We start from the raw sequence: 26,956 nt of genomic DNA, 5'->3' as shown, positions 1-26,956 counted from the left end.
GAACAAAGAAGGTTGTACTTAACAACTTTACTTTTGTGTGGGTAACTGTTGATCTCAAAGTGGCACATGAAATGCATTTACATCAGCACTGCTAATAGGCCCATAATGATTCTTTATTATGTTTCACTGAAAGGCAACTGAGTGACAGGTAACTGATTTTGTAGATCAAATAACTTTCTGCCACCCCCACACAGTTCCCAGCTGCTGCACACTTGGCACGCCAATACAAATACAGTCATAAAGTAGACAAATATATTATAACTACGTTATTAGATGAGACACAACACAAGGTGCTGGAAGACTGCAAGCCGATTAATATCATGGCAGGGAATTCCAGGGACATGAAACCAAACCCTAACAGGGTTTTGGTGCATGACTGGTGCCTGCAAATAAATGAATTTATTTAAACCATGAGTAAGTAAGGAATCAGAGCCTGTCTGATGGTCTTTGACAACTCCAAGCCTGCCATCATGGCTGCGAGAGGAACTGGCACATCCTCAGCCCCAAACCTTTATCTGCCTGTGTACTCTCCCTGGACCTGCAAATAAAGGGCAGGCGGTGATTTACACATGAATCAACCTTCCTGTCCCTTGTCTCTGCAAGAAGAGGCAGTCGGGCTGCTGCTCATCTCCCCAGAAATTGCAGGAGCAGCTGATGGTGAAGGGATGGTCAATGTGAGTGGCAGCCACCAAGGAGCGGTGCGTACTGGGCTGAGCTTCTTTGTGCTGTTCCCAGCAGGTAATGTCACACGGGCTGAGGTGGAGATACACTCCCGATAGGAGGTGATACAAGATACTGGTGGGTATCTGTGATGAACTCAACCTGCATTTTTATAAGGCGCAAGGCTTGTGGTTCTTTGCGGCTGCTGTTTCCAACTACCATCAACACGTACAGATACAGTACTCCATGAACATAACACTGGATGAAAATAAGCCTGAAATTTTGCAATTCTTTTTTCTTTTTTTTAATTTTTAAAATTTACAAGCTGCTCACACCCTGCTCAAGGAATTCCAAGCAAGGATTGTAGGAGGCAGTGTCCTTGCTGGCAGCTAACAAAAGGCAGCATTTAGAGAGAGGTTTTCTCCTCTCCTGGGCTTTCTCCTACTGCACTGATGCTCTGGCTTCCCTAGGCCCATCCATCACTCTCTCATCCTTACTTGTGCTAACATTTGCACAGGAGCTGGAGGCAAGCCTGTCATCACTGTCTGTCCTGTGGCCCGCTCTTTGTAACTACAGGAAAAAGCAAATATTAAAGTACAACCATTTAAAACAACACACACACACACACACACACACAAAAAAAAGAGAGACAAGAATAGTTTAATAGTTTACTATGTCTTTGCCTTCTAAAAATAGGAAATTGAAATAGAAAACAAAAACAGAGATGTTTTCCTTCTCTGTGCCCTAGGTGAATCTCCTACTCAGTTACACCTTTTTAGTGGGGTTATATTCAGCTTATTTTTGTTCAGCTTCCCTGAAAACGTTCATTATTGAGAATGCTTACACGCTTTTGCTTCTCAAAATACACAAGAGTACAAATATGATTACAGAAATTGATTCTATGAAAGCTAGACCTATATACCTGATGGACAGAACTGATCTACTGAGTCAAATTATTTTAGCATTTACATGATGATATTCTGGTGTAAAATAGCGATACAGTTTGGATATACATTCATTTGAATTAAACACCAACATAGCTAACATCAGATCACTGTTCATTAGCGTGGTGCATTTTATGAGACTATGGTTTGACTAGATGCCAGTGATTCTTGAACTATGTAGCGAAGCCAATTAGCTCTAAGAAATAAACTGATACTTCTCTCTAGTGTCATACTAACTGCTACAGTATGAATTATGCTGCTGATAAAGATGTTGCTATGAGCCAAAACATAACTACAAAGACTTAATCAACTTGTAACATTTACATAATCATAATAAGAAATTCATCTCTGAAGGAGCTGCATTTATATCGCAAAAAGTACGCCATTAATGGACACTGAAAACAAATGTAAAAATTAATATAAAGTACAATTTATTTTCCATGGAGACTTATGCTCTCTCCCATTTTCCAGGGCTGACACCCACCCCCTGCCACATCAGCCCTGATTACAAACATGCTCCCTGTACAAGCACCCTCTCCTTTTCTTGCTGCAGAGCTGTCCTCTCCAGATATTCCTCCTCCTCCTCCTCCTTCCACAACTTCAGTGTGTCCATTTCTGATTTCTCCTCAAAGTTCAAATTCCTTCCATCCCTCCCAGGAATTCACTGCAATTCAGCATTCCTTCCCAGTCCTTCCCGCACATCCCTTTTTATCCGTGGCAGACACCATCTAGGCCTACAGGGCAGACATCCTTCCTAAGTCTTGTTCTTGGCTCATGTTGACTGCTGCTGTTGCTTAAATCTCTAAAATCAATCTTGCTGTATTTGCTGAAGCCAGCACTGATGCCCAGACTCACCAACATGAGCATGGTGACCACATCACCTTTTCCTCTGGTTCCACCATCAGCTTCTTGCCCTGCAGATACTCCTCCTGAATGCTACCATAAAGATCTCTGTCATACCTTGCTGCTTTGAGTCCACACTGTTCTCTTTGCACCCCTCACTGGCTCTGCTTTTTCGACCATATGGAAAGTGAACATTTTTTTTTCACCTTCAGAACCTGTGGGTTATACTGATAAACTGAACATTCCCAGGAACTTTGCTGGGCGCTGAGTCCAGCTGGCACCAAACGTCTCATCTGTGTGTATGACCTATATAGAGTTGTTAATGCTGTTAATTAATGAAGACAGACATATGTGAAGGCCCAACCTGCTGCCTAACTCACCCATCTCCTTTCAAAGTCACTCCTACCTCCAGTCTGCTCCTCACACATCCTCCAAGTGCCAAATTTGTGCAACCTTTCCTACAAACTTCTGCAGACTCACTTGATTAATGTCCTTCGAATTCCTCATTATAGCACTACATGACCACAAGGGATCAGAATAATTAGGCAACCTCTCCTTTAAACAACCACTGTCATACCATACAACAGGGTTATGACTGCATTTGCCACTCAATATATCAGACTTGAAAATTTTGAGGGTGTTGATGGTGGTAAACTCTTTTGGTGGCTTATACCTTGTGAGTCTTGTGAAGAAATCACTTTTGCTGGCACTGGCTGAAGCTCTCAAATTGTCCCCAGCAAACATAAGAATAGGGATGACGAGGAAGCTGGCATTTTGTTCTCACATTAAATCCTGGCTGTCCATCCCAGCACATATAAAGAGGTCAAAGATGTGTTTTGAGTCCAAACCACTGCAAGGTGCCAGCTCCCCCTCAGACAGCAAGCAGCCACATTGTTTTATTTTTCCAGTCATGTTCTTGCTTCACCTTCACTTGCCTGGAGGAGCTGAAAGGAAACTTATGGCTTTCTTCCTTTTGCAGAAAAGTAGACTCTGCCACAGAGCACCAGAGTACCAGCTGAGAAGACAGAGATCCCTTACACTTCTGTTGTGTTAATCAGACAGCTCCGAGTCTGGCTCAGTTGATGTTTATTTGGGATTCTGGAGCACAGAGGACTTTGGAATCTGTGCTTGTTTTCTGGGTTCCTTGTTTTTTTTTTTTTGTTTGTTTGTTTGTTTGTTTGTTTTTGTTTTGTTTTGTTTTCCATAGATTGGTCAACCTTCTTCATAGTCTCTAGTTGTAGTATCTCCTCCCCTTACTAAGGTGCTCAGACAAAAGCAAGCTTTCATTCCTTTACAGGACATATTAAAGTCATATCCTCAGTACAAAGAATATAGTCTTATCTTCTCTTTATGCCTAATTAAAAGCCAGTGAGGCACTGAATTAACACTATTTGTAAAGAAAGCACATGAACAAACTTTAAGACATAAGGGCACTGAGATGGCACCCAACACAACATCATCAAAAAGTAGGGCGGGTGAATGGTGCCTGTGAAACATAGCAAGTTCTGTCAATAGGTGTGGTTGATCAGAACATGCCCATAATGAAAAGACATTGGAGCTTGTCCACTGGAGGACAAGCTCATCCTGCTCAAAGCAACAAAGGTATACATTCCATGGGCAAAACTAAACTCCTGGACCAAACCCACAAACACAACTGCTTGCTGGACAAAGTCAAAGTAGGTTAAGTGGACAAAAGTTGTTCAGCTGTTCTAGAAGGCTGAATAAACCTTTCTGTGTGAGTGAGAAATTAATGTATAGTACACTGCTTAAACCATTAAAATTTCTAATGTGACCTCTCCTCCTAGTCTTAGCTAGTTATGGTCCAATGTAGCAGCTGCTGAAGGAATTCACACTCAGCAAGACAGTTCGCAAACAAGATGGAAAAAGGACAGATCAGGAATAAACAATAAAACGGAATGTAATTCATAATTGCAGTAGCTAATCTGAATATTTAATATCCTACATTATGCTGCATCCCCTGCAAAGAATAACTTGAGGCAAGATCTGGGTCAATAAATTCTTTGCAGCAGACCTTTAGCACAGCCACACTGACAAAATTTGCTGATAAAGACTTCTGTTGCTTCTTTAATTCCATCAATAATTATATTTTTTTCATTCACCTTTCCTGTCCTGCCTTTCCAGTTAAGAACAGCCTTAGGACAGCCCTATGTATCTCTGTGTCTATGTCTATGTCTATGTCTATGTCTATGTCTATGTCTATGTCTATGTCTATGTCTATGATGTCTATGTCTATGTCTATGTCTATGTCTATGTCTATGTCTATGTCTATGTCTATGTCTATGNTCTATGTCTATGTCTATGATGTCTATGTCTATGTCTATGTCTATGTCTATGTCTATGTCTATGTCTATGTCTATGTCTATGTCTATGATGTCTATGTCTATGTCTATGTCTATGTCTATGTCTATGTCTATGTCTAGATTCTTCCCAAAGCTGACACGGGACCACCGAGACTTGGACAGAGTTTGGTGCCTGTTTCCATTGTGGTCCTTGCTCAGAAACCTGTGGGACATGTGGTGTCAAGTCCTGGCCTTGTGCCTGGCCCTGCGGGACAGCCCAATGCAATGTTTGCATAGTGGAAAAGAAAATACACGAGGGGGTCACACTTGGTGGCTGTCCAAGGGAGAAAAGATGCAGAAACGGTGCAGGCAAGCCCTGTATTGGTAATATTGGAAAGAGTGGCAATGTTGTGAGTCAAGAATAATGCTGCTGGAGAAATACTTGCAGATGTGCTGAGCAGGATATGCTTCTCTTTTTAATAAGGATTACCAATCTATTTAAAGAATGTGTCTCAAGCTAGGTAGTTAAATGAATGACTTATTGGGATTTATGGAATTTAGGTAAGTACCTTTTCTTGTCATTCAGGTTAGTATTTTTATTAATCTGTGACCTGCCGCCAAGAATAAACATGAAATAGGGATTTACCCAACTTTCACACATTACAAGCTTTCACAGTTATGATCTCTCCTCCTTGCATGTATGGCAGACTGTTAATAATGTACAGTGGGAGAACATGACTCAAAGTTCTATGTTAAATATTGTTTTAAGGAAGACAAAATTATTTTTAGAACAAAAGCAGCTAGAGATTTAGCTAAAATTAGTTTAAAGTGCAAAATATTTGCATTTAATTTGATTTAGATATTAGCTGAAAACATCTCATTAAAAAAAAAACCCTCCTGTTTTGTAAGACTGAAATTTTATTTGAAGCCTGGAGTGCTCCTCAATACAGGAACAGACATCACCATTCCGACAGTCAGATATACACTGGACTTTCTTCGTTATTGCCTACAACTTTTTCCTTTTTTTTAAATACGGAATACATTTTATTTAAATGAAATTTACATTTTAAGAGTGGCTAGATCTGAAATAGCAGCATTCAAGGGGCTGCTTAGACAGTATTACTCGTTTGACACTGAAGGTTTTGTTTTAGCATATAAAACCATTTCCTCCAGATATTTTGTGTTCAGCATAAAATATTAAAAATGTCTCATTTCCAAGAGATCTGGTGGGAGTTCATGACAGATGTGTTATATCTTTTTTTGAAATTTTTTGCAGCATTATTGAGTCTAATTAGCCCTGATGATTTACCCATGACAGTATGAACTTCTTGAGGAAAGAAAAAGTGGAGCATCATCTTTGGAAAAAAAAAAAAAAGAAGAACAAACACGTTTTTGGGGAGATGGCAGGGAGAGAAAGCACCAGTTTGAGGTGGTTCCTAATGAATGCCCACAAGTAGACCTGGGAGCGTTCACTTATTTATGCACCACCATATGATCCATCCTTTTGCCTTCAGCACTGCAGAACAGCCTCGGCACGAAGCACTTCCCAGGTGTTAGCTTAGCAGCCATGTCACTACTCCTTACTTGCGTATTCTGGTGAATAATGGGGACAGATCACCACTGATGAGCTAAGCCTGACCCCTAGAGCCTGCCACAGATGTGGGGCAGCACTGCTGAGCATCCTTTATCAGGGCCAAGAGCCAGCACTTGCTGAAGATGCTAGAAATCTGAACACAAAACCACCCCATAACCAGCATGGATGGCAAAGCCATCTGCATGAGCATCACTACAAGGATCCAATTTTGCCAGAAGGGTTTCTGCCCACTCAGGAGTATCCTGTCATCATTTTCTCATTCCTCAGGAGACGTGTGCTGCTGAGGACAGCCACCAAGCAGTGCTGGCCTAGTAGGGTAACGTGCTGGGACTGTGCACACTGGATCTTGTGGGAGGAATGGTGGCAAGTTAAGATTTCTCAGGTTTCCATTATAACATCTCCCATGCTTTTTTCACCTGAGCACAGCCCCATATGGCAAGGTCAGCCCTTTCTGTGAACAAACAGCACAGTCGCCTCCAGTGTAGCTGTTATCTTCCTCAACAAGGGGAGACATTTGGCACAGCCTAAAGCTGGGGCACGAACCCTGGCTAAGCTTAAGACATTTATCTGACAGCATCAGCTGACACTCCACAAACACATTTGCTCTCCATGACCCCAGAGCATTCGTGATTAATCAAAAATGTATCTCGGATCTTAAGAACAAGCTACAAGCAGGCACACAAAAAAAGAATATGCTCTCGATCTCGCTTATCGACTCCAGAGGTATATTGAATTTAGAAATAGCAAATAGAATAAAATGATCGATATGTTCTCACTTGTCCATGGAAGAGCAAACTTTATCCCTCCAGCAACAAACATTGATCATGTAAATGTTTTGGAGCTGCATTCAAGTGCAGAAAGGAAAGGTGCCAGGATTTTTGGGGAGGAGTGGGAGGTGGAAAGTCACTGCGGGCAGTCACCAGCACTGAGCTGCAGAGCATGCGGGCGGTGTGGTGAGCTAGGAGCACAGTTCTATGCTGTGGTCCCCTCGCCAGGACGTGCTGCTGACATCCAGTGTGGGAAATGCTGCGCCAAGCGATCTTAATAAAACATTATAGAGGGGACTTTAAAACTTAATGAAGGCACATAATCTGCTTCAGAGAAAACTCTCTGCCTTAATTTAAATGAGACACAGTTATAACATATCCCCTATGCACTGTTTACAATTTATAATTTATGTCTCAGTTCAAATACACTACTTTCTGCAGTCTTCTGCTAAGTGATATGATTAGCATTTGAATATTGTAATATTCTTCTTCTCGATACTCGGAGCAATATGATGCAGTGTGTTTCTATTTTAATACTTTTTTATTCACTAATAAGCCTACCAAGCTCTAATTAGTTACAAAGAAAGAAATCATGCGCCCCACCCAGTCTAATTTGAAAATGGTTATATCGCTGTAAAAACCCTCCACCATTCCACTTATTAAATCCCACTCTTTTCTGGTTACCTACTGCTCGGGCTACAAGCTGCTTGTGCTTGTGCAGCACCATCACTCTGCCATAGCAAAGCTACTGTGTGTGCTCCGGTCCCCACTGGCACGGCAAACAAACTTTCATTGCGTGTGCTGTCTATAAAATGGTGGTACTAATTAGAAGATATAAACTCACGCTGAGATGCGATATGAATCGGCTTTATGCATCTACTCTGTTCACAGCAGTATTAGATTTATACTGTTGATGCTCCCAACTAATATTCAACTAGAAACTTGTGATTTTTTTAAACCTGCACAGAAATGGGACAGAAGTGATTGCATCCTGTTAATGCGACCGCATAACCATGCTCCACTGCATCCGCAAGCAACGCACACAGAACACTCTCCTGGTTCTTCTGCCTGGATTGAGGAGCAGAGCACTCCCGAGCAGAGCTCAGAGGGCAGACAGAAGGAGCAGGAGCTGGGTGCATCCTGCACCATGAGGTGGATGGGGCTGTGGTACCCTGCAGCACTCCATCAGCTACCCACGAGCTTCACCTCAAAAATAAACACAAAGGATGGGTCTGCTGCTCTGCCAGGGCTAGGAGGTACCCTGGCACCCCAAGTTCAGCCTGATCTGAAATGGCATGTATGCAGGTTGGTGACAGCCCAGCTCAGACTCCTACAACACAAACTGTGAGCACTAGACATCACAGCTGTGTGTTTTGACATCCATGGTGAAAATGAGCAGAAAATCTAACTGTTCCATATCAAGAAGTATTTTTACTAGTGCTAATGCGTCTTAAATACCTTGTTCCACAGATGAGTGGCCTGGCACCTGCTGCATGAGAAATAGCCAATTACTGCTCAGTGTCTCTAATTTTCTGATTCAATTAGCATGCTTCAGAGCTTTCCAGTTTAATTGCAAACTACTTCACAGTTAGCTCTCTGATTAATCATTGCCCATCTGCAAGCCATCGCAAAACTTGGTGGAACAAATCTGTGTACTTTGGAATGCTGGGAGCTTAGCAAATCAAACTTGTTTTGGTATATAAAGCTTTAATTTTGTTTGCCCTTTTCAGCTGCACTTGTAAGAAGCTCTGTACTGATTAAACAGGAAGTCCAGACAATAATATGCTACATTATGCATATAATCACTGTAAATACAGGCGAGACTGTAGAAACATCGTTTAAGGTGAGGTGCTAACATGTATGGAGTAGGTGGGTCAAGAAAACAGATTTGGAACCAATTTCTCCCCTGTTACAACAGAAACATGGAGCTGAGGGTGTGGAAACAAGCATGAGGCAGTGACACCACCCAGCACCCATGCCTCTGGAGGCATTTTTCCAACACAGCACTCCTGTACAGTAACTACATGCTGTCTCTAACCTGTTTTAAAGGGAGCTGTTAACTTTCCAAAACTCAGCAGAAAGTTCAAGAAGTTACTGATTTAATACAAGATCTATACACTTTATTTACTCATTTATTTTAATGTATTCATTTTTACTTTTAGCTTAAAGTAGAACACTTACTACAGGTTCATAACTCTGCACAGTTGTCATGGAGCTGCTATTTATTCTGCCTTTTACTACAGCAACAGTACTACTATCCACTAACACAGTATTCCTGTTTTAGAACTACCTTACTCAGATATACATGAACTACCTGCCTGGGAAGACTTGATTACAGAAGTATTAGCACATTACACAGCAGGAAATTAGAAAATACATTCAGAATAAACTATTTAGCATTTACTAAAGTATACATATAACTGAAGCCCACAGATTTGAAAATTCAGCTTGTTAGGCCTAAAATCCCCCACAGGTTTCAGTATGCACTAAATTCAATGCATAAGATTGATGCATTGATCCTGCAGGATGCTATACATCCCTGATCTGCATTAAATTCAGTGAGACAACTGTCAAGTCCAGTGTGCTATGGCATCTCACTTCAAGTAGTTTCCTGAACTAAGGCCACACCAAACATTTTATATTTTCCCAATCCTTAAGCCAATCTCCATCATAATTCACGTGCAGAGTAATAAGAGAAATTCTATTACTACAAATAAAAAGCTAAGCCAGCTCAGTGAATTCTTCTCTGCTCTTGAAAATAGTCTCAAACACTGTGATGGCACCTGGCAACACTGCCAGAAAGCAGAACCTCCCAGACAGAAATATAGCTGTAGTATCAAAACATGAAAGAACACTACCTAAAGCTGTATTCCTGATTGTCAGTATGCTGTCACCGCACGCATGTTGGAATTCGGGCTACCTCTTCAAGGTCCTCAAGACCTGATCAGAATTTCAGTTAGCAAAATTCATTTTGCTCATCACCAAGCGCTACTCACAGCTCTGTGGGGCAGGGTTTTCCTAAGCAAGGCTAAGGCATGCAATTCTCCAAAATCAGTTTTGCTGTATCAGATGATGTACATTTGTCAGCTTCCAAAGACAGCCCATGCAACTTCTCACTAAGAATGATAAAGTAATCACAAACTCAAGGCAGTACAGCTTTGATTCTAACGTACCAGCTTCTTTTTCTAATTTGTATGCAGGTAGATGTGGTACACCTGAGCCGAGGATCTTTTTTTCCGTAGCATATACAATCAGATTACAGATTTAAGATACGTGTCTCAAACCATGCTCAGGAGCATGCTTCTGCTCTGGGAAAATAAATAAGCTTTGCTCCTCTGCGAAGAACCCCATGTTTTGTGAGTTCTACTTGTTTTATTACTTTCAGGTTTTTACTCTGTGTTTTTGAAATAAGTGCAGCTTGCAGTATCTTTGAAACTGAAACATTAGGTTATCAAAGTAACTTCCTGTTACAATCAGTTCTACATATGATCACAGAATTCAGGAAATAAAGGTAAAAATAAATGATTTTAAAAATACATTAACGAGAATGCTTCCTCGATCTGTAGTGTGTTGCCTAAAGTTGCAGCCACACAATGCTCATTAAGGTCAAGCCTAGTTATGAAGCTAAAATACTGTAATACTCTTTGATAATTTACTTCATGCACAGGTGGCATCATGGAGGTGTGGGAATCTGTGCTCAGAATCCTTTGGCTAGGCCATTTCCTTTTGTTCCTGCATCTTTTCAACTCTTCCTAGGATCCAGTTGTTATGCAACTCCCACAGTTCATAAAACTTGACTTTTTTTAATAGGTTTTAGAAACAAACACTTGGCACTGTTGGTTTTTTTTGGGGGGGAGGGGGGCAGGGGGGAGGAAGGCATTGTTTCAGTTTGCATTCCTCAGGAAATATTCTACCACCTCAAACTGCTACCTTTCTCTCTCCTCTGAATTGCAAAAGGTAGGAAAAACGTAGAAAAAAGTGTTGGGAAAACCTCCATTACTTGTTCTACAGACCTTTTCCTTTTTTTCTCACTATGGAAAGATAAAACTTAGAGCTCTACACACGGAGAAGGTCTCATCTCCCGTTATCAGTGTACCTCCCTGCACATACTTAGTTAGCCTCTGCTTCTGATAAGGAAGAAAGGTAAAATCTTCACTTCTATTAGTTGAAAATGTTTTAAGCTGCAAGAAGGATTGACTTTTACAAATGATGATATTACCTTCCCTTATTTCTTTGTTTTTCTAGAAGCACTCCTCATCTTTCTACCAGGTCCTTGAATGCAACAGAACAGGTGTTTCAGCATTTCAGCAGGTGTGAAAGTCAAGGAAGCGAAGCTTTAGTCTGAAATGCTGTCCTGATATCAACCTGGAAAGCCATGAAAACTGATAAAAATCTAAAAAGTGAAATCTGTTCCAGTCCAGGCAAAATGAAGAGGGGACAGTGCACGACCATCCCATGTCCCATGCAACCTCGCAGACAGCGGTGGCCCCACACCATGGGATTGCCACCCGCAGCGACAGCATCTCTCTGTCCTAAATACGTGGCTCTGGCAACGGGGAAGATATTAATTATTAAGAAACTACGTGACTTGAAGAGTAACTACAGAGGTAGCTTCCCAATGATGAGACTCCCATTAACAAGTTTACTTAGAAATTTTAGACTTCATTAAGAGTTATTCCCAGACGGTGCCAGTCTGCTGAGACTCCGGCAGGACGCGGTAACCTGCCTGCTGTCAGACAACGGTAGTTAAACCAAGGCACTGGCTGCAGATCCTGCCTCTGCAGCTTTCTGCTGCTAGTGCATTTCCGCAGGTTTTGACCTACACACAGCGGCTGCACTGCAGCCCACTTTGTTCCTTGCCAGCTATGAGCAGAGCAACGAATCAGGGAAATCAGAAAATATCCAAAGATGAAACTCTAATAATAAGATATAAGAACAATCTCCTTTCCATAGTATCACAGGCACTGAGTTATCATCGCTGTGTTAGTATATATATGTATTAAATATTCACACAGCCCAGGTGAAAACATATTTGGCCTGACAGCTTGCCTACCACAGTACCTACTTTTAGCAGAAACACTTGCACTGCCAGTCCCTAGCGTCGAGCAGAACAGAGGCTTGGAGTGTTTTTAAAGCAGGAACTGCAAGGCATTGCTTTGCTTACATGTTTCACTTAACTGTGAATAAAAATTAGTATTGTAGCCAGTAAGGCCTTGATTTCTCCAGGTAAACTAATCCAGCCCCTGGCTGGGAATGCAGAGTACGTTCTGCTGCAGAGAATTGATTTATTTCACCAACGTAATGCCCAAAGCATGGCTCCAGAGGCAAGGACAATCCTCTCTTCAAAAAATAAGAATATGCTAGGTAAGCAAAATCGTAACACTTGTGGAAGGAGGGGCGAATGAAGAGCATGGACACTGCAGGGAGCAGCAATGGGGCAAGGGTGAGCACAGCCCCAGTGCAGACCATCTGCTGGTTCAGGGTGGTCACTGCTTTTGTTTTCCTACCCCAGCAACAGAATAAACAGGAAAAAAAAAATTACCCAGCATTTGCCGAGAACTGGGACAATACTGAATACACTTGTTTATGCTATTTGTACATAGCATTTTGTTATACTTTTATTCATTTCAGTAGTTGCTGAGCCATTAATCTTATTTTAAACAATTACTTCAAGCCTTTCACATTTGTACCAACACAAACTCAATACGTTAAAACAAACTTGAAAATCAGCTATTGTACATATTCTAGAGGTGGTTTAATACATCCATCCATATATGTATGTAGATGCTTATTAATAACCTGCTGCTTTGAAAAGGACCCGCTATGTTATTTCACCACAATTTGCATTGTTATAATAGGTTATTGACTGATTTTAGGTTTAAGGGACTGAGGTGGTATGCAGTAATGACTCTGTGCTACAAGTTTATTGCAAGTGCCCAAGGTTCATTCACCCCAAGCAATTCAGTCAATAACCAATTTTTATACTTCTATCTCCTTCAAAATTCCAAACCAATAATCCCTGCCTTTTTTTTTTTTTAATTATTTCAGTATCAGACTAACATTTCCCATGGAAATCAATATGGGTGAGATCCATTAGCCAAAAATCCGCAGCACTGCAATGCAAACATATTAAAAATATTGATCTTTCAGGCTACTGATGTTTTGATTGACTTTAATGTTTGTAAGCAGCAATAACAGAATTTCAATGACTGAAACAAACTTTTGATTAAAATTATAGATTTTTAATTTTTTTTCTATTTTACTATTTCAAAAGGTATCACATGGTTTACTTGTTTGTTGTAAATGATCACAGTAGTAAATACCTATTCAGTCGCTCATTTGTAAATATTATGGTCTGATGCAGGTTACACATCTTCAAACGTACTTCCAATCACTTTTGGTATTTCACTTCCACTCCACCAGATGCGTAATGCCAGCATGGGCAGGGCCAGATCCTGCCATCTTGAGCGCTCCTGTCACCAGCAAGGACAGGAATTAGTTCTAGCTCCGTTTTCCTTCCTCTGTAAATGTCCAACACTTCAGCTGATGTTTTCATCACAGCTGGCTATGGTTTTGCTGAAGCTATATTCCTAATGTAGTTCCTCCTTCCAAAATAAACAGACCTTCTACACCTTAGCACTTTCTGTGTTGTGCATGCATGAGGCTTTGTGTCCATAAAATCTGAATGTCCTGTAAGATGGGTTACATTTATGTGATGAAGCAGTGGCATTCCTGCTTCATGAACAAGTACCTGACACAAAATTTACGTCTCCACCATTGCCTCCTGTGCACATTGATGGTGCCTGGTTCAATGCCTTCCTGTGACCAGTTCTGCAATGGTACTTAAGAAGCAATAAGAGCTGCATGCTTTTGCAAAGTAAATAGCCACAGAGCGTACAACTATTTTGTATTACCACTTTTGAGTTATGGTCTGCTGAACTTAGGGCCTCCTGCTTTCTCACTTTCCAATCCTGCTGACATGTAGCACATCTCACAAAACCCCAATGTTTGCATCTGTTGTCAACGGTTTACGGGCACTAGGCCCGATTCCGTGACAAAGGGGACGGGGGACCCACGGGCCCACGTCCCGGGAAAAGGGGAAAGGGGAAAAGGGTAGGGAGATGGCCCTGAGAGCAAAGAACAGCAGCAACAATCTGAGGAGAAACAAACTAATTTACTAAATAAGATATCGGAATGCAAAACAACACACTATAATACAATATAATTACAATTTAAGCTGATAAATCCAATACAGAGAGAGAGAATGTCCCAAAATCAAGGTAGGCCTTACTCTACTACCGACGATAAGATGGCTGGAGAGCGAGGTGCTGCTGAGACGAGAGACGGCGGAAAAAAAGGATGAGGTCTCGTGATCTGCAAGTTTTTATACTGTGAGCTTTTATCTTTTCCCTCAGGCTGGAAAATGGTAACAGAGGAGCAAAGTACCGTGGGGACTGTAGCAGTCCTTCTCTTCTGAGGACCAGGTACATTCACTACATGATGTTATGATGTGGAATACCAATAACCGAAAATCATAAAACCATGACAATCTGTTTTACTCAGTTCATGCAGTACAGCACATATTTCATAACTTCGTTACTTCTGATCTCCCACTTTGTGATGTTCATAAAATCATAGCATGGCTTGGGTTGGAAGGGATCTCAAAGATCATTTAGTTCCAATCCCCCTACCACAGACAGGATTGCCAACCACTAAATCAGGCACCAGATCATGCTGCTCAAGGCCCCATCCAACTTGGCACTGAATGCCTCCAGGGATGGGGCATCCACAACCTCTCTGCGCAGCCTATGCTAGTGCCTCACCATCCATTCAACACTTATGTTTAAACAGACTAAGCATACTAGCTTTTCAAGAAGCCATAGTGTTTCAGCACCAAACAACAGTAAAGAACAAACAGAACTTCTTGAATTACTGCAACCTGTAACCTGATGGGATCAAACCCACCTTGTCACAGCTCTGTGATAAACCAGCTCTGGGGCTGCACCTGGCACATGGATGACCTAAGCTTCACAACATGTCAAGATGACAGGACGAGGGGGAATGGCCTCAAGTTGCGCCAGGGGAGATTTAGGCTGGACATTAGGAAGTACTACTTTTCTGAAGGAGTGGTCAGGTGCTGGAATGGGCTGCCCAGGGAGGTGGTTGAGTCACCGTCCCTGGAGGTGTTCAAGAAACATTTAGATATAACGTTGAGAGACATGGTCTAATGGGTTTATTGGTGGTAGGTGGATGGTTGGACTGGATGATCTTCTAGGTCTTTTCCAACCTAGCTAGTTCTATGATTCTATGATTCTATGACCTGATGAAACCAAAGGATGTCACCTCCCCATTGCAGGCTGTTAAGGAAAGCAGTCCAGTTTTGTTATCAGATGCCTCAAGGAGTCTGTGCTTTTGTCAGGGTGCGCCCTGAGATCTTGGGAGTTCTGAGGAAATAAAACCACCTCTAAATAAGGAAAGTTTTGGACAAACACAAGCCTTCCTGTAGGCAAGGAAAAGGAAGGTAGGGAAAAACTGATCATGAGTGTCATTACTCTGAGCCCTTGACTATCTTTAGACAAAAAAAAAAAACCCAAAAAACAACACAGCAAGTGTGATAGACTAAGCATGTGAGAAAGTTATGCATGTAACTACAAAAATATAAAGAAATGGAACTGGTGACTGTCAAAGGAACTGGTAACACTGCAAATGTGTTTTGTGTCTGTGCTGCAAATAATTAGGAATCAATTTAAAACCCTCAAAACTGAAATACCTTGTTGTCCAAACTGTTGCAGAACAGGCAGTCTTAGTACAAGCATTTCTGTGTACCCTTACAATATGTCCACACAAGCTCTGAAAACCACTCCAGGCTGGGAGCATATTTCAGGGCTTCCTGCAGACTCAGCTCTAGCGGATGAAGGTACTGCAGCTCCCTGTGCCTCTGCTGGCTCTGGGGTGAATGGGCAGGAATAAACACACTCAGTATATTAGCACAAATCTGTGTCTTTTGCAGTTGAATGCTGACAGGTTATGGGAAAGAACATTCCCCTTGACAGTCCTTGGTAAAGAGGAGATGGATGGGGTGGGGTGGTCAGGTGTGTGGCACCATCGCTGGACAGCCACCTCTCCATACCCTCTCATGGCTAAGGATGAGAGTCATGAAGATAGGCACTTGCCAACTGAAATACATTAATTCTCTGTTTTGTATATAATTTCACCATGAGACAGAAACAACTCTGGCTTTGCTGTCAGTGACAGAGAGCTCTGTATCTTAGGACTGACTCTCCAAGTTACTTCACATGGCTTCTTAATTTCCTATATTGCTTGGGACATAGTACAAAATATTCACACTATTCATTTATTTGCATATTCATCTTGTCTATTACAACAGAGAGACAAATTTAGAATTATTTTGGTAAGATTTTTCTTCAGTGCCTAACTGCCTAATACAACTGCTAGTGAGTTCCTGCTTGCATGAAGCAGTTCGTTATGCAGTGCAGATCACCCTGATTTTGTAATGTGAGCATGCACGGTGCTGCCTGTGTCTCCACTGCCCCCCAGGTTCAGGACACCCACAGCAGGCTGGGGTAACGAGAAGATTCTGCAGGCTCAGGAACTGATCACTTCACTGCAGCATCTCTAAAGAAAGCACAGGCCACCACCAATTCACTCTAAAATCATAAATGAGAATAGCTGTTTACATTTGATACTTGCAATGTATACTGTGGGAAGCACTTGTTCAGAGCTGACATGACAACTTGCTGATTCCCTGAGATGACCACGCCATCTCGATATGCAAACAACAGATTCTATCTATGGTCCCCAGTGCCATCATTCACAATCTTTAAATTGAATTAAATCTAGAGCAAGGAGGTATAACATACAGAAAAAGTAATGTCTTTGGAATTTGCAAGTACAGATTTGAGAAATGGCTCTAGCAAGCCATAGCAATTGCTCCTTCTAATAAATTAGCTACATCTTTGCCAGACTGATTCCTCTTCCCACCAGATCCTCCAACGCCAACTCTTCCATTTGTCTATGCCAAATGGGTTTTAACCCTCTCCACACTCAGGCCCTGTAAAACAAATCTGCTGTCATCACACTGTAAACGAAGAGACCTATCTCTGCAGCTTCCATAGGCAATAAATACATACACAGAAATAAGAGAGAAAGAGACTGAAGATCACAGCAGCTTAAGACATACCTAGGTGGTGGCAGCAGACAGATTTCATCTGCTTCCAGCCAGGGGGTTAACGCTCTGCATCAGCCCGATTTGTTACCTTAGTATTACTGAAGTGCTTCTAGCTGTCTGCTTTTATTTCACTGCCCCTGGGAAACAGCAGAACTCAAAAGTAACCCAACTGCTGCTGTCCCAAAGGTACTGAGAAGTGATGGGAACTCCGGGTGCTCAGAAGTTTCAGGATTGATTCATTAAATCATACAAGGCTCATTAGGAGGAGTTACATTTTGAATTAACAAAGCAACTAAAGACAAACCCTTCAGGGCCACAATGCCTTCGCTTATTTAATCTTAAAAAAAAGGTGATTAAAATGTCACTACATTTACTGAGGATTGTACCAGTCTATAACGCAAAGAATCAATTATAAATTCATAAGTTCTTAAATAAAGTACAGGCTTTCAGAATTTTTTTACAGCTGAGTTTTCATGGCAAGCCTCGAAGAATGAAATAGGAAGAGAACTTAAAACTGTAATAAAAGAGGTTATGACACAAATACAATTAAAAAATTTGGCACTGAAGCATATGCTTTGCCCCCTGCAGCTAAAAGTCACATACTGAGTGTGTGTGTTCTGTCAAGAATTACTAGTTTCAAGCATGGCTGGTGATTTTGGACAGTAGCATTTCAGAAACCTTCAATCAGGCAGTTTTATCATTGCACATTTATTAAAGCATCCCCACTGTCCAAAATCCCAGGAGTTTAGGGATCTGACCTCTGGGAAGGAAAAGAAAAAAAAGAAAATGTTCTCAGGGTACTGTTTTTATCGGATTAATAATTTTTTTTTTCAGCCAGATCACTATTTCAAGGCACTCCTTGGCTCTCAGAAAAAGTAGTAAATGCAAGAGTTTTTTTGCTCCTTTCTTTCCTGGAAACAGACTGGAAACGAAGCTGGCTAGAGACCACACAACTGCTGTTAAAGGTACTAGTGTTCTCATCAAAAAATTATTTACAAGCTGTAAGATCAGAACCAAACTGATCAGCACATTTTATTAATTTCATTCACTGCAATTCACTTGCCTGAAAATGTTCTGGAATTAGCATGAATAAAAGGCAGACTTCACTGTTTGCTCTTTTGCATTTTACAGTGCTGTACAAAGGGTTTATTTATTTATTACAAATAACATTAGCTATAAATGCATCTTTTTTCACAAAGCAATCCAGATTTCTGTCTACTATATGTATGTACTAAATGAATTTGTAAATGGTGTGTTTATAAATGCTTTACTTATTATTCCTTATTACTCCTTAATAATTCCTTATTCCTATAAATGCTTACTTGTTATTCCTACAATGTAGTTTTTCCCTAAGCAGTGTGATTTATTTGTTTTACACCCTGACCAGGGACACTGTGGACATCAAAAGCAATGACAAGGGATAGTATCCTTCTGCTTAACACTTTCTAACAGACCTACTTTTGCTCTTGGATGTCAAACTGGAGAGGACATCGTTATCAATAACTGTCAGTTCTCTGCATCCTGCCAAAACCAACAGATAACATTACCCAACACATGCATGTCAGAAAACAAAACTCAGAACTTTCACCCATGTATTGCTACGCAAATACTAAGAAAAACACCTTACATTCTGCATTATTTAAGCAGCTTTGCCTGAATGAACTGTACAGTCTTCATTACATCTTCTAAAAAAAAAACCCTAGGAAAGGTGTTTCCAAAATTATGAAAACAGCTCAAAAATGATGAACCTGAGAATCTCCGTGCTTTTTTACTGCCTATTTATGCAGTCATAGACAATCAAGCATGAAAGAGATGTCTCTAGACGACATGCCCCATGCCCTGGTTCAGGGCAAGATCAGCTGCACCTATGCTGATTTCTGGTACATGTCTATCTATTGGACCCGCCCTTGGATACCTCCAGAACGGAGGCAGTATCCTCCAGCCATATCATTTGGAAGTTTCTCTTAAATCCTAATCCAAATTCTTCCTGCTGCAATTTAATTGTATTGCTTTTGTACTATTTACCATGCACACCGAGAACAGACTATTCCTTTCTACTTCACAACAGTCTTTCACACACTTGATGATTTCTACCATGTTATTTCTATCAATCTTTTTTTTAGGCTAAGCTTTCTCAGATCTCTCAACCTTTTTCGGAGGGCCACATTTTCTAGGCTTCTAGCAACATTTTTGCTGCTAGTTTTGGAGGTTCTCCAGTTTCTTCCCCTCTTTCATCAGCGATGCTGCCCATCAACATATGTGGTATCCCAGTTGATGTCTCACTAGTAGCCTGTCTGGCAAGCCATAGGCTTATGTAGACATTTCAGCAAAAGGTTTGTCTTTTCTGCAGCAACGTGTCATTGTTGACTTTTTCTCCGCCTGCTATGAAAAGGGTAACAATTTATTCTCCAGGGGGAAAGGGAACTATTGCCTAACTTCTGCTACTGTGATCTGCTCTGAAGCCTCTGATAAATTCACCCTTTACAAGCCACGCTCCTCTTCTTCAGGGTCCCACTTCTGCTAGATCTGGATCAAAATCTGTCGTGGCTGTGATCCCAGCACTGTGTGACACGCAGTCAGGAGCAGTGAGGAGCAGCAGTACTTTCATGTCTCATGGCAGTTGATAGGAAGAAAGGCTGTCCCTCAAAGAGGGACTGAAGAGCAGCTGCTGCCTATGTCAAGGCATGAGTAGTGCTGGTGCCGCAGTACTGCTAGTAGCAGCACTGTCTTTGTGCTTTTGTGAGTACCCAGTAACAGAACCAAGTCTTCAGTTTTCTTTGTGAGCAATCCAAAGAGTTACCTAAGTCATTAAGACGCAGCCAAATTCTGGTGTCTCTGCCATGTGCTCCAGAAGCTATCTACCAAGCAGGGGCCCCAAAATTGCCTTCTGGCAGAAAAAGACTCCATGCACTCCAGCTCTGTTGCTTTATTGCTATTTGTTGCCTTGCACTCATTCATTGGTCGATGCAATTAGCCCAACAGAAACAAACCCCAGATAATAATACCAGAGGAAGGCAGGTACTCATGTGGCAGAGACTTTGCATAAAGCCTCCTTGTAGCTGGAACAAGTTGAGGAAATAGGAAGGCACAAGGACAGCTGTTCCTAAATGTGGAGACTGATGGATTTTGCAGACCTGTCTCAGCAGTCTTTTCCACCCAGCTCTGACAGCCTGCCCAGCAGAGAGAGTCTGATCCCACTTCTTTTTAGGGAGGAAAAGACAGAAAAATATCCCGTTGCTGCAGAATAATGACACCCTGTTATGCTACAGACAAGGCTTCTCCCACTGCAGGAAATGCAACTAGTGCTATAGTGGTGTACTAGAACTTTTTTTTTTCCATTTTAGTATAAATACAACCAAAGAGTCAGGGATGGTTAGAGTAGGTTGGAAAAAGATTTATATTACAGCTATATAGGGAAAATGCATTCTAAACAAAACCTTAGAAAACATTATCAGCAGCCAGCAGATGAGCTCACCTTTGTGCCAGCAGAACTCCCTTCATATTTCACCTGCTGGAAATACAGGGCACAGAAACCAAACAGATATGCATGATAACTTGTAGATCCTGATAGGCCAATGGAACATGCAATAAACTCTACTGCTAAAGGCTGAAACTCTAGAACATTTCCAAGAAACTCAAAGCAATGGCATTTAGCCTCTGTTTTCTTATGTGTATGCCTTTCTCAGAGAACACCACAGAGCTTGAGATGAAGAATGAATCTCTAATATATGCAGAAGCTCATAAGCTATTTCTTGTCTAGATCTTGAAGGTGCTCTCACCACTATGCTGGCACTGCAGCAGTCGGCTAAGTGGATATGCCACCTCTCTTGACACTCAGAATCCAGCAGTCTGCCCAAGCTCATCTCAACACACTGTAACCTTGCCAGAGACAAGTATGTGTATAGCAAACACATATTTAGCTACTGACTGTAAGAAACGGAAACCAACTCTGACCTTGTACCTGACCGCAATGAACCATGTGTCAGTGAGATTTATGTGTGTGCGTGTGTTATTATTTATTGTTGTTCTTGTGCAAGCATTGTTTAGTTTAGTCTTATTGTTTATCTAACTCTAGTTACTATGGCTTTTTTAGTCTTACTTAGCTGATACCTGAATGAAGGCTCGTCTGTTTCCCTGGCATTTACATCCCACCTGTGCTATCTGCTACCACAGCACATCACCAGAGAGGCTAATGGGAAGCATGTGGGAGAGATATAGCTGACAAAAAAACAGTGGGACACAAAGAGAGCAAATTAAGTCCACTTCTATAGACTGGAAGGGTCAGAGAGATGCAGCTTACTACCTCCATGCAAAAAGTATGTAAGAGCAGCAAGTTTATAAGAAGATGAGTGGATCAATGCTTTCTTATATAAGCATCAAGAATTATCATAGGTCAGGAAAATTTAAAATTTGTTGGAAGTCTGTTGTCTTACAAGTCGCCAAAAATTTGGAAGTTTATGGAGATGCCAATTTCCTGGCAAAATACAGGGAGTGTATGAAACAAAGAGCATGGGAAATCAGGATACATGGGCTCCGCAGAGAGTCAGATTTTGAACCTTGGCTCTTAGGTTCTTGGATAGTAAGGGCATGAAAAACATGAAAGAAAAATTCACCCCATTTATTCCACATGGAGACAGATGTCTCATATGGACATGGTCTATCTGCCAAAAAAGCTTCCAAAACTTCGTGCAAGATGCTCGTGTTAGAGGAAGGGAATGTGTATGATCTATTACCGATAAAGAATTAGAGCAAAGTTAATCTAAAATCATTAAAAATTAACAAATCCACGCCCATACCAGTCCAACACACACTAGATCTCTCCTTTCAAACGTAAGAAGAATTGAAGGAGATACCAGCATACCAGGGCAATGTTGCATAAAACTGCTATACTGACACTCCCTGCTCATAATCTGTTTTTAATTTTTGAGAAAGAAATCAATAAGCACAGATAAAAACACAGGGAACTTTAATCCCCTCGAGTAATCTTGTCACAACATGTGTTACTGTAGTTCTACACTTTTACCATTGCACTTTGTTGTGTGTAACTCAGCAACATAATTAACCACTGGTAGGTAGTGTTTACGTTAGTTCTCAAAAGGTTAAGAAGCTGATTATAGCTAAAATCAGCTTTGCCTGGGGCTTCAGTGGCTGTGTAATCAAATTAGACAAGCAGGGCACAGTGTCACCTAACACAAACCAGTGCCACTTTCTTCTCTCTTTTGACCTTTTTCATTAGATGAGCAAGCCAGGTTTTAGCTTATTCCAAACATTTTGAACCGATTAGTTCCCAGTAAACTCTGAGTGATAAGCCAGGCGTTAGCCCACATGGTTTTGTAGGTGGCTCGGAGAGACTGCATTCAAGAGATTCTTCAGGAGTAGCGTCAGCTTTCCTTTGCGCTCAAATAGCCATTTGGTTTAAATTTATTTCTTTTTGGTAGAAATAGTTTTCAGAAGGTGAATGGCAATAATTTCAAACCTCTAAATACCTGTGGCCACTTTCTTTGTCTTGGACTTTATATTGTTTTCATTCTAGAGCTGCAGAGCCGTTTCCTAAATCCAACAGCAAACAGAAAACTTCACAAACACAACAGAGAACGCATCAGCATTTCTGAGAAGCCACAGGTAGCCTGCTCAGTGGAGCTATGGCTCACCTGTGTGATGCAGCTGCCGTACTTTGAACTCAAGCAAGGTGAATGGTATAATGAAGATGTTTAAGGAGGTATAATAATGTAGGGAGAAGAGCAAACCAGCCTCACATCAGAAGAGTGCTTTCTGCATGGCTGCATCGTATCTGCATTTAAATGCAGACTGCAGCTTCCATAATCTTAGTATCTTTGAACATAAAGGGAACAAAAGATTAATCAGGCAAAGAATACAGAAAGAAAAGTGACAGCAAATTTAGATAAAAAACAGCAAGTTAAGAAATGCACTACACCTTTCAGAATTTTATGCAGTAATGTAAAAGACAGTAGCCAACTACATTTGTTGAATCTTCACATATTTGTTCCCCAACTTCAGCTCCAGCTTTGCCTGTTTAGGCACCGTGTCCAAGTAACAGGGTGTTTATGTAATGAAAAAAGGCAGGCGTATAAAACAATGGCTTCTGCAGATGATTTGTGCTTATTCATTTACAGCCAATAAAACCAAAACTTGTTATTTTAATTGATTAAGTCATAAATAGAGAGTTACAGAAGTCAAGCCTCTGTACTTGCACAGTCCGATGATTCCTGCTAATCCAGCAGTACTTAACAAATTCACATGTGGTTAGCTTGCCTAGCCATAGCTGTAGATCACATTTCCATGCTGCAAGCTGTGCAAAAAAAATCAATATGCCAAGTTTAACATACGGACAGGAAACACAGTGTCCTCCTGTACTTTCAATGAACTTCAAATGACTGTGCTGTTCCTACTCTGCAGTGCGTTTCAGCAAAATGCTCGCTTTCAGAAAAAGAAAGATCCATCATGCAGAGCAATACACAAATTCACAGAGGGAGTCATACCTATCGTGTCAATGTGTTTCAAACAACCTGACATTTTGATTGCACCATCAGCCTGTCAGGAAGCCTCCCCCCACCTTCACGTGCTAAAAGCAGTGGCCCCCTGTTCAGACAGTAGACACGCATGCCTCTTTTAGATGTAAGAGCAACCCCACTTCCCTCACACCCGGCTCCTGGAAGGCCACGCAGGCCGTGCCATGCCACAGCCCTTGACCCTGGCAGGCACGAGGCCTGTGCCATGCAGTGCCACCTCCATAGGTCTCAGGGCAAAGTGATCAGAGTGCCCCAGCCCAGAGCTGGGCTGACAGCTGCCAAAAGGCCTCTGTGTCAACAGGAGGACATGGGGGCTGGCTTTTTCGAAATACAAACCTATGCAGGGTGGTAGAGGGATCCACTGCTCTTTCACTGGTAATTTCTCTTCATTGCAGTGAGCAGCTGTAAATGGATTAATGGCATTTAGCTCTAGAGAGCATGTCATTGATCTGCACTGAACATATAAACTGTTATATAAAACACACTCAGAGACTCACCCTTGTTCCTAACTTTCTATTAATGCGTCATTTGCAAGACAAATTTTATTCAGAGATTAATGTACCATTTTGAAAACCCTAGGCATAAAGCTTCCAATCAGAAAATAACAATGTAACAATTCTAAATGCTGCATAATGTTAATACTGCAATATATTATGACTTCAGTACACTTCAGCCTTCTTTAGGCATCAGTTCAGAGGATGTAATACAGTCCCATAATGTTACAAACAAGTTCTTTCAGGGACTCCAAAAATAGCAAATATGCAAACTTTGCTTCTACAGCCCCCCCGGATAATGCTGGAGAATCAATAATTTTCCAGCAATAAATGGTGACTGTTGCCCAGTGCTGGTAGACTGCTTCCAGGTTTACCATATGGACATATTTGAATGTATGTCTGCACAAACCTGAGGACACTGTAGATCTATCTCATCAGTATGTGAAGGCCTGCTGGGGTCCCAAGGCAGTTCTGCTGGTATGAAGTCAGCACTAGTGCTGACTTTGTCCACCTGTCAGGACTCCTGTACAGGACCTCCTGTCTGATAGCTAACATCTGGACCTAAACATTGGTCTGTACAGCTTGCTCTTTTCACTCAGGGACTTTTACAGAGGGATACACCACAGTCAGGAGACTTCCTCCACACAGACGGCTTCATTAGAGCTGGCCAAAGGAGAATATGTATATGCAAATCACTGTTGAGTCTGTTCTAAGTCTTCAGCACCTTGATGGTCCATTTGTTGTTGTTTTTCTTTCCCCCCCCCCAACTCTGACATTGCTTCAGCTATATTTAATTTACAAGCTGTTTTTTTTTCCCCTTCCCCAAAATCAGTAGGCAGGAAGTACATGGGCGCAACTTGCAGAGACAGCTGAGACAAACTGCTGGCAAGGTGAAGCAGTAGGTTTTAGTAATAGCTGGAAGCTGTAAGTGGTTCTGAGCTTTGAAGACAGTGAGCTTTGATGTACTGCTCCCATAGTTAATCGCAAGATAGTCTTGAAAGAAAAAGATTTCCCAAATACCATCCAAGTGTCGTTGCTTGTGAAATCCTTCAATGATTTTTTTTTTCCCTAGTGAACTTTAAATCTGATGTTGGGCTGCTCTCACTCCTTCTTGGTTGCTCTTAAAGTGTTTTTATCAGTTGAAAAGATGACTAAACCCATGCTCAGTTGGGTCCAGGCAAGTTGTCTGCTGTGTGCTGCTTTGCCGACAGACCTGGAGCACTTTCTTCCCCACAGCTGTCATGCTTAGCCACGGTGAGGAACTGCAGAGCATCATGGTGGCAGGCTCCTTGATGGCTATTTCATCATTTTCATACTAAAATGCTGTGAAGGATTGTCTGCTGATTTGTCCCACAAGACAAGCTCTCATTGAGTAGCAAACTCAAGCAATCATGTTCACTGAGAATATAAACACAACTATCCTTGGCTAGTTAAGAATCAGTTCATGAAAGTGTGGCATTTAGCATCTTCTGAAAACAACTAAATATTACCCGATTTATTTCAATAGATAGATTTTAAGCCTGATCCTGCTCTACATGTCAAATGTCATCTGCCAATCACAAGTGCAGAAAACAATCATTTCCAATGAGCCTGAAGTTAGCAGAGCAAGAACATTAAAGACTTAACCCACCATCCCGATCCTACATCAAAAAGCTCTTTACCTGTGCACATTTGTATCTGAACAGAAAGGGGTGACACCGTTCCCAAAGACCCATGCCTGTCCAAACGGACAGAAATACAGAAAGTGGCATGTGACCAGTAAATTATGAGAGGGCAACACGTCGAGGTTAGAGGTCAGTGAAGATTTCAACAAATCTCAGAAGATATGGCAACAGATTAAGCCAGGGGATAGACTGCCCTCCAACCTTAACCTGTTAAGACCTTTGAAGTCTCGTGGTGACCTCTGTTCTGCTCCTTCATATTAGTTGTTAGTTACACTAATTACATCCTAATAGTGCACTGGAGCCAGGCATTTTTTCCAGAGCCATCTGTGTATGTGGAACTGTGACCTTCAGCCGAACAGTCTTGTGCAGGTCGCAGGCACTCGGCCCTTTTAGACAGTGGGTTGCATTGCCTGTGACAGGTTATGAACTTTCAGCTGTTACTGTTACTAGCTTCAAGATGTTTGTCACATTGAAAAAGTGGGTGCAGTGTTTTGCAGGAGAAATTTGTTACACAAATCAAAGTCAACCCTAAAACATGGGTTAGTCTACGAGGGGTCTGACAAAAATGCTGAAAAAGATTTAATTGTAAGAATAGTTTTAGTGTGCACTGGCATAATGATTACCAAAATAAGGATGTAAAGTGAAGTGCAACCCCTCATAAATACTGCATATTCAGCAAGGAAATCAAAGAAATAACTTAGTGTTGCTGCCAGTAAGCTTGAGTGAGGGAGTGTGGGATTAGTTGTAGAGTCTATTTGCATTGATTTTGCATCAATATCCATATTAATGCTAACACAATATTGTATCATATTTGGGGACAGCATTCAGCTCAGAGTCTCTCTGGCAACTGAAATATCACTTGTAAAGTTTCAGTAAATCATTTAGCAGCATTAAACAAGTCAGGCACTAAATCAGAAAAAAAGTTTAGAAAAAAGATGTAGTGCATAAAAATCATACCAGAATTAACAAAA

At 41.4% G+C, this 26,956-nt stretch overlaps 1 protein-coding gene across 5 annotated transcripts in view; it reads right to left on the bottom strand.

Moving 5' to 3' along the window:
• The window catches only part of FAM172A (family with sequence similarity 172 member A), a 266,705-nt gene that overhangs the window by 20,752 nt on the left and 218,997 nt on the right, over nucleotides 1–26,956 (bottom strand). For 4 of the 5 annotated variants that reach the window (XM_021379622.1, XM_021379624.1, XM_021379626.1 and 1 more), the window contains one exon: nucleotides 23,940–24,229. The exons of the other annotated variant lie outside the window; for it this stretch is intronic. In XM_021379622.1, coding sequence (XP_021235297.1) covers nucleotides 23,955–24,229 — 275 coding nt within the window. In that variant the 3' untranslated portion in view covers nucleotides 23,940–23,954. Of the gene's footprint in view, nucleotides 1–23,939; nucleotides 24,230–26,956 lie in introns of those variants that run through there. 5 annotated transcript variants of the gene reach the window in all.

Source organism: Numida meleagris, chromosome Z (genome assembly GCF_002078875.1).
Source record: "Numida meleagris isolate 19003 breed g44 Domestic line chromosome Z, NumMel1.0, whole genome shotgun sequence".
In the NCBI taxonomy this organism is placed as follows: Eukaryota; Metazoa; Chordata; class Aves; order Galliformes; family Numididae; genus Numida; species Numida meleagris.
Note: the sequence above shows the minus strand (reverse complement) of the source record. Positions and strands in the feature narration are given on the sequence as shown.